The sequence below is a fragment of the Bos javanicus genome, chromosome 15 (assembly GCF_032452875.1).
Source record: "Bos javanicus breed banteng chromosome 15, ARS-OSU_banteng_1.0, whole genome shotgun sequence".
Taxonomy (NCBI): Eukaryota; Metazoa; Chordata; class Mammalia; order Artiodactyla; family Bovidae; genus Bos; species Bos javanicus.
Window position 1 is genome coordinate 79,610,031 of NC_083882.1, and position 14,331 is coordinate 79,624,361.

The 14,331-nt window shown below is 40.5% G+C and overlaps 1 protein-coding gene across 2 annotated transcripts in view; it reads right to left on the bottom strand.

Moving 5' to 3' along the window:
• The window catches only part of LOC133261464 (fatty acid desaturase 2-like protein FADS2B), a 45,082-nt gene extending 36,415 nt beyond the window's left edge, over window positions 1–8,667 (bottom strand). For both annotated transcript variants that reach the window (XM_061439944.1, XM_061439943.1), the window contains exon 1: window positions 8,347–8,667. In XM_061439944.1, the coding sequence (XP_061295928.1) occupies window positions 8,347–8,667 (321 nt within the window). The remainder of the gene's footprint in view (window positions 1–8,346) is intronic.
• Between the last annotated feature and the right edge of the window lie 5,664 nt (window positions 8,668–14,331).

The window sequence follows — 14,331 nt, forward strand, 5'->3', positions numbered from 1 at the left end:
AAAAATAAAAAATTCACCAGAATATTCAATACCCAACCACGGACACCCATTCCTACACCTTTGGGTAATTCCTCTTCTGGTTCCTTTTCAGATCTCATCTATTTCAAGGCAAATGCTTAATCAAGGTCCCTCGTATTTCTGGGAGATCACAAGTTTTGAGTAGGCTGATTTATGGGGAGAATATAGTCTTTGCCTTCATTGTGGAAAAAAGCCACTTTGGAGTGGAGAATATTTATGTGAAGTCACCAAAATTCCCCTCCACCCACATGGATAAACAGAGGGTTGTTTATTTATTTATTTGCCATAACTCACTCTATTGTTTGAGAACTTTCATTATTTGAGATTTTTTTCCTGTGATATACTTAACTAAGCTCCAGGCCAGACTCTCTCTATCTCCACTCTCCCTGCCAAACCTATTCATCTTTCTGACTACATTATCTCATAATGGCAACTGCCATCCACCTACCTATATAAGGCATCCATCATACAGTTTAGGCTCCTTACTCCTGCTTACTTACCCAGTCACTTATCCCCTATTATAAATTATGTCTCCTGGTTATCCACCCCCCTCCCTCATTTCTGTTGTCACTGCCTTTTTCAGGACTTCAACATGTTCCCTGGACTCCTGCCTTCATTTTGACTCTTTAAAAAAAAAAATTTATATGGGGTCATAGCCTATTAACAATGTTGTGATAGCTTCAGGCAGACAGCAAAGGGCCTCAATCATACAGATGCCTATATCCATTCTGCCTTGACTAACACTTCTTGATCTTCAGCCTTTACTTAACCAACAGGCTGGCATTTGAAAAAGAGTCCCTCTTCATGGCCATTGTCATCCATTAGCACTTTAACTGCACTTGTCTCTATTCTCATACCTATTTTTCACCTTGAACCATCATTCAAATGAGAAACAAATTAAAATTTAATTTTAAAGTAAAAACAAATGTTGACAGCCCACAAAAGATGCAGTTATTACTGATGACAACATTCCTTTTACAAACAGCTAGGTTTCCTTGTAGGATTGGGTGTAGGGAGGGATGCTGGGCTAGAGAAGTTTCATTACCTGCAGTGGGAGGAGAGGATGACCTACAGTGATGGTAAAATCCAGAGTCCTTCGCTCAGAACTCAAGACCCTTTCTCCCTCTCCTCCTTCTCTTGTCTCTTTCTTTACTTCCCACACACTTCATCCTCTCTTCCTCCTTCCCCTCTTCTCATCCTTAAGCCATCATATCGACCAGGATTGTGTTAAGCAAAGGATGTGGCCAGGCCGGGACACCTATTCTGCTGGTGCTTGCTCACGATGTGAACCTGATCTGTATTCCACCTCTGTACACATCCTCTCTTGCCCCGCCCCAGCCTTGCCTCTGCTGATTCCACATGAGTCTTTTGGACTTGCACACAGCTCTAACCTCTTCCACATTGCAGTCTTCCAAGCAGTTGAAACACATTTTGCTATATTTCCTCCAGGCTTTTGTCATCTTTTTCCTGTCATATTGAATTTTTACCCTGATGAAGAGCTTGAGTTTCTCAGTGTCCCTCTCAGACCCTGATGTTTAGACATGAGGTGGCTTAGCATGCACCTTTGGTAATAACCATGACTTCTTTGTTCTGAATTTTCTGCTCTTGTGCATACCTCACAAGATTCCATTTACATCTTTTGTGGAGCTCAGAAATATTATTGACTTACTTATATAAAACTTGGGGCTTCCCAGGTTGTGCTACTGGTAAAGAACCCACCTGCCAATGCAGGAGACATAAGAGATGCAGGTTCTATTCCTGGGTAGGGAAGATTCCCCTGGAGGAGAGCAGAATAGTCCACTCCAGTATTCTCACCTAGAGAATCCCCAAGGACAGAGGAGCCTAGTGGGCTATAATCCATAGGGTTGCCCAGAGTCAGAGATGACTGAAGTAACTTAGCACAACTTAGCATGTAGCATGCTTCATATGGACATATTGTAATCTATATGATTAATTCTTCTTGTTGGACTTATAGGTTGTTTCTGGCTTTTCATAGGTAAGTTTTTCTAGGTGAGAAGATCTTTAGTTATTAGCATTGTGCATTAGTTTTAAATCATACAATTTGAAAAAAAAATAAAATAAACAACATGTTCTATAATAGGAATTGATGTGCCTGTGTCTTGTATAATAGACTTACCCTCTTCCAACAACACAAGAGAAGACTCTACACATGGACATCACCAGATTGTCAACACTGAAAACATATATAGTATATTTTTGCAGCCAAAGATGGAGAATCTCTATAGAGTCAACAAAAACAAGACTGGGAGCTGACTGTGGCTCAGATCATGAACTCCTTATTAGCAAATTCAGACTTAAATAGAAGAAAGTAGAGAAAACCACTATAAAATTCAAGTATGACCTAAACCAAATCCGTAAGTATAATTAAGTGGAATTGAGAAATAGATTCAAGGGACTAGATCTGATAGAGTGCCTGATGAACTATGGATGGAGGTTTGTGACATTGTACAGGAGAAAGGGAGCAAGACCATCCCCTAGAAAAAGAAATGCAAAAAAGCAAAATGGCTGTTTGAGGAGGGCTTACAAATAGCTTTGAGTAGAAGAGAAGTGAAAAGCAAAGGAGTAAAGGAAAGATATACCCCTTTGAATGCAGAGTTCCAAAGAATATCAAGGAGAGATAAGAAAGCCTTCCTCAGCGATCAATGCAAAGAAATAGAGGAAAACAATAGAATGGGAAAGACTAGAGATCTCTTCAAGAAAGTTAAAGATACCAAGGGGACATTTCATACAAAGATGGGCTCAATAAAGGACAAAATGGTTCCTTCCGGAACAGAGGCAGAAGATATTAAGAAGACATGGCAAGGATACACAGAAGAACTGTACAAAAAAGACCTTCACGACCCAGATAATCATGATGGTGTGATCACTCACCTAGAGCCAGACATCTTGGAATGTGAAGTTAAGTGGGCCTTAGGAAGCATCACTATGAACAAAGCTAGTGGAAGTGATGGAATTCCAGTTGAGCTATTTCAAATCCTAAAAGATGATGTTGTTAAAGTGCTGCACTCATTATGCCAGCAAATTTGGAAAACTCAGCAGTGGCCATGGGACTGGAAAAGTCAGTTATCATTCCTATCCCTAAGAAAGGCAATGCCAAAGAATGTTCAAACTAGGGCACAATTGCACTCATCTCACATGCTAGTAAAGTAATGCTAAAAATTCTCCAAGTCGGGCTTCAGCATTGCGTGAACCATGAACTTGCAGATTTTCAAGGTTGATTTAGAAAGGCAGAGGAACCAGATATCAAATTGCCAACATCCGCTGGATCATCAATAAATCAAGGGAGTTCTGGGAAAAACATCTTTTTCTGCTTTATTGACTATGCCAAAGCCTTTGACTATGTGGATCACAGTAAACTGTGGAAAATTATGAAAGAGATTGGAATACCAGATCACCTGATCTGCCTCTTGAAAAATCCATATGCAGGTCAGGAAGCAACAGTTAGAACTGGACATGGAACGACAGACTGGTTCCAAATAAGAAAAGGAGTATGCCAAGGCTGTATATTGTCAACCTGCTTATTTAACTTCTATGCAGAGTACATCATGAGAAACGCTGGGCAAAAGCTGGAATCAAGATTGCCGGGAGAAATATCAGTAACCTCAGATATGCAGATGACATCACTCTTACAGCATAAAGTGAAAACTAAAGAGCCTCTGAGGAAAGTGAAAGAGGAGAGTGAAAAAGTTGGCTTAAAGCTCAATATTCCGAAAACTAAGATCATGGCATCTGTTCCCATCACTTCATGGAAAATAGATGACGAAACAGTGGAAACAGTGGCAGACTTCATTTTGGGGGTTCAAAATCACTGCAGATGGTGATTACAGCCATGAAATTAAAATATGCTTACTCCTTGGGTGAAAAGTTATTACCAACCTAGACAGCATATTAAACAGCAGAGAGTTTACTCTGCCAACAAAGGTCCATCTAGTCAAGTCTATGATTTTTTCCCAGTAGTCATGTATGGATATGAGAGTAGACTATAAAGAAAGCTGAGCACTGAAGAATTGATAGTTTTGAACTATGGTGTTGGAGAAGACTCTTCAGAGTCCCTTGGCCTGCAAGGAGATCCAACCAGTCCATCCTATAGGAAATCAGTCCTGGATATTCTTTGGAAGGACTGATGTTGAAGCTGAAAGTCCAATACTTTGGCTCCCTGATGTGAAGAGCTGATTCATTTTATAAGACCCTGATGCTAGGAAAGATTGAAGGTGGGAGGAGAAGGGGATGACAGAGAATGAGATGGTTGAATGACATCACTGACTCATTGGACATGAGTTTAAGTAAACTCTGGGAGTTGGTGATGGACAGGGAGGCCTGGCATGCTGCAGTCCATGGGGTGGCAAAGAATCATACATGACAGTGTGACTGAACTAACTAACTAACTCTTAGTAAAAGTCTTTGGACAAAATGACAACTTATCTCAGAATAACTAAGGAATGATAAATGTCATTTTTGAGTGTTTAATCTGTGCCAGGTATAAGAAGAAAACCTTTGTTTTATCTTCGCTGACTTTGACATCCATAATAAGATAGAAGTATCATTATCCCACTTTCTAGATAAAGGAGCTGAGGCTCCAAGGCTTCAGCAAGCTCCTTAGGACATTCCTAGCAAGTGGTGGAGCCCAGATGCAAACCACACCTCTTTCATTCTCAAATTTGTACTCTTAATCATTAGACTGGACACCTCAAAAAGTTTTAGAATGATTGACCACATGAATGAATGAATGAATGAATGAATGAGTGACCCTATGGAACAAGCTACCTTGGTATCATTACGTACTTTTCATGAGAAGGATGGAGGCTTGGGGAAGTTTCTGTGTAAATAAGGAAAGATGCCCCGCTCTGGGCAGGTGTAGCTATGGGCCAGGGCTTGTGCACAGAGATCATATGTTGGTGCACATTTGCCTTTCAGGGCACAGCCTGCAAACACTTTAGGCTGTAGAGAGAAAGCATCTGACCTCAGGTTCTCTAACTTCATGTTCTTCCCTCCGTCCCTAGAGTCATGCTGTTTCTCCACCACATACTCCTCTGTTCCCAGTTGGCAACAAACAATCAGGATTTCTAAGCAGGTGATAAACAGGAAATGTGACTCACACCTCTGAGTCTATGGAGGTGTGATATGAATAACAATAGCTATGATTTAATGAAAAGTGCATCTGGTATTATGCTAAACACTTTACAATCTTTAGTCTCATTTCCTAATTAGATGGGTAAGGCCATTCCCATTATGCAGATGATGAAGCTGAGTTCCAGAGCATCTCAGGGACTTTCCCAGGCTTGTATAACCAGTATACTGCACCTCAGGCTCCATGAGTGGCCATGGAATACTGTGGTTGTCAGAATTCTTCTGGCACCCTTCCACTCTTCTCTAGCCATCCTCTGGAGACTTTTCTCTGAACATTCTGGATCTGCCTTCTAAAAATCCAGGGTACATGACTGACCACACTTAGGGTGTTCATCCTTAAGACACAAATCCTGAGGTGTTGTGGGTATTTTCCCATAAGGTTTAATTCTTCCTTGTTAACTAGACTTGGATGCAGAATTGTGGTCTTTCTCTAACTTCTGGGAGATAAAAACTCACCAGCAAATTACAAATTCATCAGCTGAGCTGCTTTCTGCAAGCTATGTCCACCAGTTATATTCAAGGTGGTTGAAGGTACATATTTTTGCTAACACATCCTCTGAGCTGATTCTGTGACTTGTGTTAGAAAGCATTGTCCATATTTTCTTTCTGTAGTGGAGGTGAGATATGTGGTATTTTTCCCTCTTTTCTGCCACTTTATTTTTTAAATTGAAGTATAATTGCTTCACAGAATTGTGTGGTTTTCTGTCATACATCAACAAGTATTTTTTCCCTTTATTTTTGTTAATCTTTCTCCTGATTCTTGCACAAATGACTGTCCCTTGGCTCCTTCTATCCTCAGCTGTCTGGCTTCCTAGGGTCTTCCTGACACATGTGAGAATCCCATCAGGGCTACAAGCTCATGCACACTTTTCCAGGAAAAGGTTGAGCTTTGTTTTAAAAACATCAGATCAGACCAGAGTGGTTGGGGATGTGGAAGGGTCTGCTCAGAAAGGCATTCCTCTGACTGCAGAATCAAGACAAGAAGATGGTAGAAGACCCTGATTAGACAGAGAAGTTGAGAAATTAGGGGGAAATGAGAAGTGGGGAAAGAAGATGTTGCTAGTGTCAAAAAAACAAAATCTTTCTTTCTTTGCAAACTAGCCATATGCTTGTGTATTCTGTTTTTATCTGTCAAGTAATGCTCACAGAGCAGAGCTTCCTGAATCAATGTTTTTAATGCTATGCTTTGAAACCAGTTGGAAAAATTATATACTAACATGAAAATGACAAGGATAACATAAAAAAAAAATCTCTTTAAATTTCTACTCAATAATATGTTAATTTTCTGATCTTGAATTAGTTTATTTAACACCTTTTATTCTCCATTTCTTCATGTGTATAATATGGAGAAAAAGTTCCTAATTGGGCTAAAATCAACTTTCTTATAGAATATTTTAGAATGGATTCCTAAATGCATTTATGGATTGAGAAGCCTCCTAATTCAATATTAAATGGAAATTTTATTTTTAAGATCAGCTATAAAGGGCTTTCGGAGAAGGCAATGGCACCCCACTCCAGTACTCTTGCCTGGAAAATCCCATGGACGGAGGGGCCTGGTGGGCTGCAGTCCATGGGGTCGCTAGGAGTCAGACACGACTGAACGACTTCACTTTATTTTTTCACTTTTCATGCATTGGAGAAGAAAATGGCAACCCACTCCAGTGTTCTTGCCTGGAGAATCCCAGGGATGGAGGAGCCTGGTGGGCTGCTGTCTATGGGGTCACACAGAGTCAGACATGACTGAAGCAACTTAGCAGTAGCAGCATAAAGGGCTTTATGGTAAAAAACTTATCTGATTTAAAAATTTGTCACTCTTATTTGTGTGCTCTGAGACACATTATTTTCATGTTTTAGTATCAGTTTTTTTAATCTTTAATATGGGAATACTATTCACTTTTCTTAGAGGTGAAACTCCAGTACTTTTGGCCACCTCATGTGAAGTGTTGACTCACTGGAAAAGACTCTGATGCTGGGAGGGATTGGAGGCAGGAGGAAAAGGGGATGACAGAGGATGAGATGGCTGGATGGCATCACCAATTCAATGGATGTGAGTTTGAGTGAACTCTGGGAGTTGGTGATGGACAGGGAGGCCTGGCATGCTGCAATTTATGGGGTCGCAAAGAGTTGATGACGAATGAGCTACTGAACTGAACTGATTCACTTTCTTTATGATAAGGTTTAAGTGAGGTCATGCATTTGAATGTGTCTATGTGTCTTTGGGCTTCCCAAGTGGTGCTAATGGTAAAGAACACTCCTGCCAATGCTGGAGAGGTAAGAAATAGTTTCGATCCCTAGTTCAGGAAGATCCCCTGGAAAAAAGCATGGCAACCCACTCCAGTATTCATACCCGGAGAATCCCAAGGACGGGGGTGCCTGCCGGAATGTGGTCCATAGGATCGCAAAGAGTTGGACACAGCTGAAGCAACTTAACACATATGATGCGTGATATTTTAGGCATCCATTGAAAGTCTATTTTTTCAGCTATTTTGGTGGAGGAGAGTTATGAGGAAAAACAGTGAAGAAAAGTGGTTAAGACTGAAAGTTCAGAAAGATAAGTATTTTGAATCTGAGATCTACTGGCTGGGTGAACTTGGGTCAGTCATTTAACCACTCTGATTTCAGTTACTTCTTCCATGAAAGTGGGTTGTGTCACATTGAATTAACTACACAACAAAAAATAACTCTATAAAGTCTAAAAGCCTATGTCACTGTACGCTTTCAACATTGTTCAGCATTTTGATGCTCGCCAGATGAGTTGCTGTCTGTTTCAGGCACTCCAGTTGTAGGAGTCTGAGAAATTTCTACTTGAATGAAGACATTTTTTTCCAGATTTTACTCACCTATTTGTAACTTTCTTCTTGTAAGACAATGACTCCATTTCAAAATAAAACAAAACAAAAAAACATAATGCCAAGAACAAAAGCAAAACCTGAAATACACATAGTATCTACTGTCAGCATCTGAGCCCACCCCAAACCTAGTGCAAATAATAGCTAGACCTTGAGGCTTAATTAGCTTTCAACTTTTTGCTGGATAGGAATCCATAAAAATTGGTTTGGGAGGAAATGAGTGATCATGGAGCTTGAACACGTACTTGAAATGCTTTTGGAAAGACAGTCAAGGTCCCAGCCACCCAGCAGCTGGAACAGAGAGACAGAGGGCAGACTTTGAGCTCCTTACCGTGGCATCTTCCCCAGCGCAGTGGTTGAGGACCAGCCGCCCACCGGGATGCCTGTCCGCCCAGCCAGTAACATCGTAGACCTTGCGATTGATCACCAGCCACTGGTCAGTCTCCTGATTGTGTCTCTGGATCTCCTGCCAGGTGTACATGCTGATGCTTTTTCTGGGCAAGCCACACTTTGCGTTTGCCTCCTGCCTTGCAGGGAGCTTGGCTCTCCCACTTGCTGCTGGTTTCCTGTTTGCCTGATGCTTCGCACCCAGGTCCAGCTGGTTCTCATCCACAAGGCTCCCATTGCCCTCAGGCTTTTCTTCAAACATCATTGTCTTTGTGCTTTTAGAATTTCTGGCGTGACACCTGGAATTTCTAATTCTCACCTGAATAAACTACAGAATGACCTTTTCCCTCTCCTTTTATTCCATGAAGTAAGAAGCCTACACAGAAAACTTTTTAGCCTACTTGACTCTTGGCAAACCTGATAGTGAACTCCTTCCCAGCTTTTCACGTCTCTGTCCTGAGTCTTTTTTTTTTTGTCCTGATGAAGACTGTACTACCTTTCCCTGGACCCAAGAAGATTAGTCTACCTTTGTCTCTTCTCTCTCTCTGTTGGCTGATCATTTAGCAGCGTTCTTATTCATCATTAAATGTCCCTTAGTCAAGAGCTGGAGCCAATCACAACCCAGAGAATGGTGTGGCCTGACCCCTGGGAGGAGGGGCTGGGCTCCTTCTCTGCTGACTGCCTGCAATGGCATCATTCTGGATCAGGCTCATTAGCTCTCCCCATTGAAAGGAACAATTGTTTTAATTCAACACATGAGCAGAAGATTTCAAAACCTCTAGGAAGATATGAATGCCTCCTGGAATTGGGAAATGTTCTTTTGTTGTTAAGATTGGAAATTTTCCTTTTATTCTGATTTTCTCAGATTACTGCTTGTTTTTTTTTAATTAATTGAGAAACCTATATGCAGGTCAGGAAGCAACAGTTCGAACTGGAAATGGAACAACAGACTGGTTCCAAATAGGAAAAGGAGTACGTCAAGGCTGTATATTGTCACCCTGCTTATTTAACGTATATGCAGAGTACATCATGAGAAACGCTGGGCTGGAAGAAGCACAAGCTGGAATCAAGATTGTCGGGAGAAATATCAATAATCTCAGATATGCAGATGACATCACCCTTATGGCAGAAAGTGAAGAGGAACTAAAAAGCCTCTTGATGAAGGTGAAAGAGGAGAGTGAAAAAGTTGGCTTAAAGCTCAACATTCAGAAAACGAAGATCATGGCATATGGTCTCATCACTTCATGGGAAATAGATGGGGAAACAGTGTCAGACTTTATTTTTTGGGGCTCCAAAATCACTGCAGATGGTGATTACAGCCATGAAATTAAAAGACGCTTACTCCTTGGATGGAAAGTTATGATCAACCTAGAGAGCATATTAAAAAGCAGAGATATCACTTTGCCAACAAAGGTCCATCTAGTCAAGGCTATGGTTTTTCCAGTAGTCATTTATGGGTGTGAGAGTTGGACTGTGAAGAAAGCTGAGCACTGAAGAATTGATGCTTTTGAACTATGGTGTTGGAGAAGACTCTTGAGAGTCCCTTGGACTGCAAGGAGATCCAACTGGTCCATCCTAAAGGAGATCAGTCCTGGGTGTTCATTGGAAGGACTGATGTTGAAGGTGAAATTCCAATACTTTGGTCACCTTATGGGAAGAGCTGACTCATTGGAAAAGATCCTGATGCTGGGAAACATTGAGGGCAGGAGGAGAAGGGGACAACAGAGGATGAGATGATTGGATGGCATCATCGACTCAATAGACATGGGTTGGAGTGAACTCCGGGAGTTGGTGATGGACAGAGAGGCTTGGCATGCCATGGTTCTTGGGGTCACAAAGAGTCAGACACGACTGAGCAACTGAACTGAACTGAATTTATTTTTTTAACTTAAGAATAATTGCTTTACAGAGTTTTGTGGCTTTCTCTCATGCATCAACAAGAATCAGACACAGGTATGACCATATCTTTTTGCATCTGCCTCCCCATCTCACCCTTCTAGATTACCATAGAACCCCTGTTTCAGTTCCCTGAGTCATACAGCAAATTGTTCTTTTGACAGCTGTTATTTCTCCCTAAGGCTTTTAAATTTCTGGGAAAAAAAAAAAAAAAAAGCATTTTGACTTTAAAACGTTTATAACACCCTATTGAGGTTACCTTGGTTTATAACATTATATAAATTTCAGGTATGGAAAATTATATTTCAAATTCTGAAGCACTACAGTATACTCACCACCAAAAGTTTTATTTTCCATCAGTCATGGTACAGTTGACCTTTTTTTTTCCCCCTCTCTCATCTTTTTTTTTTTTTTTTAATTGGAGGCTAATTACTTTACAATATTGTAGTGGGTTTTGCCATACATTGACATGAATCAGCCACAGGTATGCATGTGTTCCCCAGCCTGAACCCCCTCCCACCTCCCTCTCCATTTCATCCCTCAGGGCCATCCCAGTGCACCAGCCCTGAGCACCCTGTCTCATGCATCAACGTGGACTGGTGATCTGTTTCACGTATGATAATTTACATGTTTCAATGCTATTCTCTCAAATCATCCCACCCTCGCCCTCTCCCACAGAGTCCAAAAGACTGTTCTATACACCTCTGTCTCTTTTGTTGTCTCACATTAGGGTCATTGTTACCATCTTTCTGAATTACATACATGTGTGTTAATATACTGCATTGGTGTTGACCTCCTTTTCCCATTTTACCACGCTCCTAACTCCTTCCACTCAGGTAGTCACTGCACTGTTCTGTATGTTTGTTTGTAACTTATTTTATTTCTGTATCCACAAAGGAGTGAAACCATATGGTATCTGTCTTTCTCTGCTTGATTTTGTTCACTTAGTATAATATTCTCAAGAAAGTGAAGTTGCTCAGTCATGTCTGCTCTTTGCAACCCCATGGACTGTAGTCTACCAGGGTCCCCTGTCCATGGGATTCTCCAGGCAAGAATACTGGAGTGCGTTGCCATGTCCTTCTCCAGGGATCTTCCCAACCCAGGGATCGAACTTGAGTGTCCCGCATTGCTGGCAGATGCTTTGCCATCTGAGCCACCAGGAAAGCTCAAATTCTCAAGGACCATCCCTATTTCCAAAAGTGTTAAGATTTCAACTTTTAATCATTTTGATTATTTTTTAATGATTTCTGATAATTTTTGTCTGTTTTGTTTTCTTTGCTTTATTGTTCAGTTGGCACTCTGCTTTTTTTTTTTTTTTTAATTTTATTTTATTTTTAAACTTTACATAATTGTATTAGTTTTGCCAAATATCAAAATGAATCCGCCACAGGCATACATGTGTTCCTCATCCTGAACCCTCCTCCCTCCTCCCTCCTCCCTCCTCCCTCCCCACACCATCCCTCTGGGTCGTCCCAGTGCACCAGCCCCAAGCATCCAGTATCGCACATCGAACCTGGACTGGCAACTCGTTTCTTACATGATATTCTACATGTTTCAATGTCACTCTCCCAAATCTTCCCACCCTCTCCCTCTCCCACAGAGTCCATAAGACTGTTCTATACATCACTGTCTCTTTTGCTGTCTCGTACACCAGGTTATTGTTACTGTTACTTTCTAAATTCCATATATATGCGTTAGTATACTGTATTTATGTTTTTCCTTCTGGCTTACTTCACTCTGTATAATAGGCTCCAGTTTCATCCACCTCATTAGAACTGATTCAAATGTATTCTTTTTAATGGCTGAGTAATACTCTATTGTGTATATGTACCACAGCTTTCTTTATCCATTCATCTGCTGATGGGCATCTAGGTTGCTTCCATGTCCTGGCTATTAAACAGTGCTGCGATGAACATTGGGGTACACGTGTCTCTTTCCCTTCTGGTTTCCTCAGTGTGTATGCCCAGCAGTGGGGTTGCTGGATGCAAACTAGTACAGCCACTATGGAGAACAGTGTGGAGATTCCTTAAAAAACTGGAAATAGAACTGCTTTGGTTTTGTTTTATGCTTTGTTTAGCTTTTTAAAAGTTGTTTGATTTCATTTTTGTTTTCTTTAGTTTGTCTGGTTGTTCTCTTGTGTGTGTGTGTGTGTTTTAACATGCTATTTTATTTTATTTTTAGTATAAATTTATTTTAATTGGAGGTTAATTACTTTACAATATTGTATTGGTTTTGCCATACATCAATCTTGTGTTTTGTTTTCTTTTTGGTTCTGTTTTCATTCCTTTTTTGTCTGTTTGTGTTACTTTGCTCTTGTTTCTATTTACAGTTTGGGGTTTTGTCTTTTCTTTTTTTCCCTTTTTTTAATCTTCATTGTGGTTTTCATTTACATTTCCCTGATGACTAACGATGTTGAACATCTTTTCATATATCTGTTGGCCATCTGCATATCTTCTTTGGAAAAATGTCTATTCATTTCTTCTGCCCATATTTTAACCAAGTTCTTTGCTTTTTAGAGGTTGAGTTGTATGATCTCTTTATGTTGAGTTGTTTGGATCCCTTTTTGCTCATATCATTTGTAAATATTTTCTTCCATTCAGTAAGTTGTCTTTTTTGTTTTTTTGGTGGTTTCCTTTGCTGTGGAAAGCTTTTAAGTAGGTCCCATGGGTTTATTTTTGTTTATTTATTTTATTTTTCACTGTGCTTGATCTTCATTGCTGAGCACGGGCTTTCTCTAGTTGCAGTGAACAAGGGATAGTCTTTGTTGAAGTGGCTTCTCTTGCTGTGCAGTATGGGCTCTAGGCACACAGGCTTTAGCAGTTGTCTTGTAGGCCCTAGAGTGTGGGCTCAGTATTTGTGGTGTAGTTGTGGCTTAGTTATTCCATGGCATGTGGGATCTTCCTGGACAAGGGATTGAATTTGTGTCCCCTGCATCAGCAGGTGAACTCTTAACTGCTAGACCACCAGGGGGGTCTCCTATGTGTTTATTTTTGCTTTTATTTATTTTGTTTTATGTTGTTCAGTTGTTCAGTCATGTCCAACTCTTTGTGACCCCATGGATTGCAGCACACCAGGCTTCCCTATCCTTCGACATCTCCTGGAGCTTGCTCAAACTCATGTCCATTGTACATGTGTACACGTGTACATGTATGCTCACCCAAGTTTATGCCCAAGTTCAAGAAGAATGAAAGCAGACAAGCCAGTTAAGCTCTTGCAGTACTCTGAGGGAGAGGTGATAATGGATCCCACATGAGGAGTGGCAGTAAAAGTGGAGAGATTGTTCAAATGAACTTATTCTTTAATATTTTTCTCTGATATATTGCTTTTCTAACAAGGAAAAAAGTTGAATTTTTAAAAGCCAGGTTTTTAGTCCATGTAGCTATTTCCCCATACTCCAATACCCAATGATTAATCCCATCAGAATGCTGATTAGGTTAAATCACATATAATTGCTGCTTTTTAAACATCAAGCCAGTCAAATATAATTAGTGTCTTATGGCTCAGTGTAAGAAACAAAATTCATCTGAACATGCTCACATTGAGCGTCTATTTTCTGCCAGCCTTGTGCTGGTTCCTACAACGTTGTGTGTGTTCATTTTAATTACCTGAGTTTCACCCAGGGACACTTACTAAGGATCATGACCTTTATATCTGCGTTCTAACCACCTAGACAGTGACTGGAAAATTTTAATAGAAAGAGCCCTATTTGTACAGAAGAAGCAAGGTTGGGGTCCTTGACAAAGCTAGAAATAAAAGAATCAACAAAGATAGTGATTTGGGGATGGATTTTTCTGGTTCAAACTGATATTGTCCTCATGGTTGGTAATTGACTCAAGAGATAAAGGATTGGCATTAATAGAAACAATTCTCTCTAACTCCTACCAAAACCTAAGGGAGCATTGGTCTCATCCTTTGAGCCAAAGTCCTAAGAATATGCAGGAAATAATTCTAAATTTGGGATTTAGCTGTCTCTGTGGTGTGGAGTTGTGTTTTTGAGATTGGTTCATGCTTTGGAACATTATTCTGAAAGAAT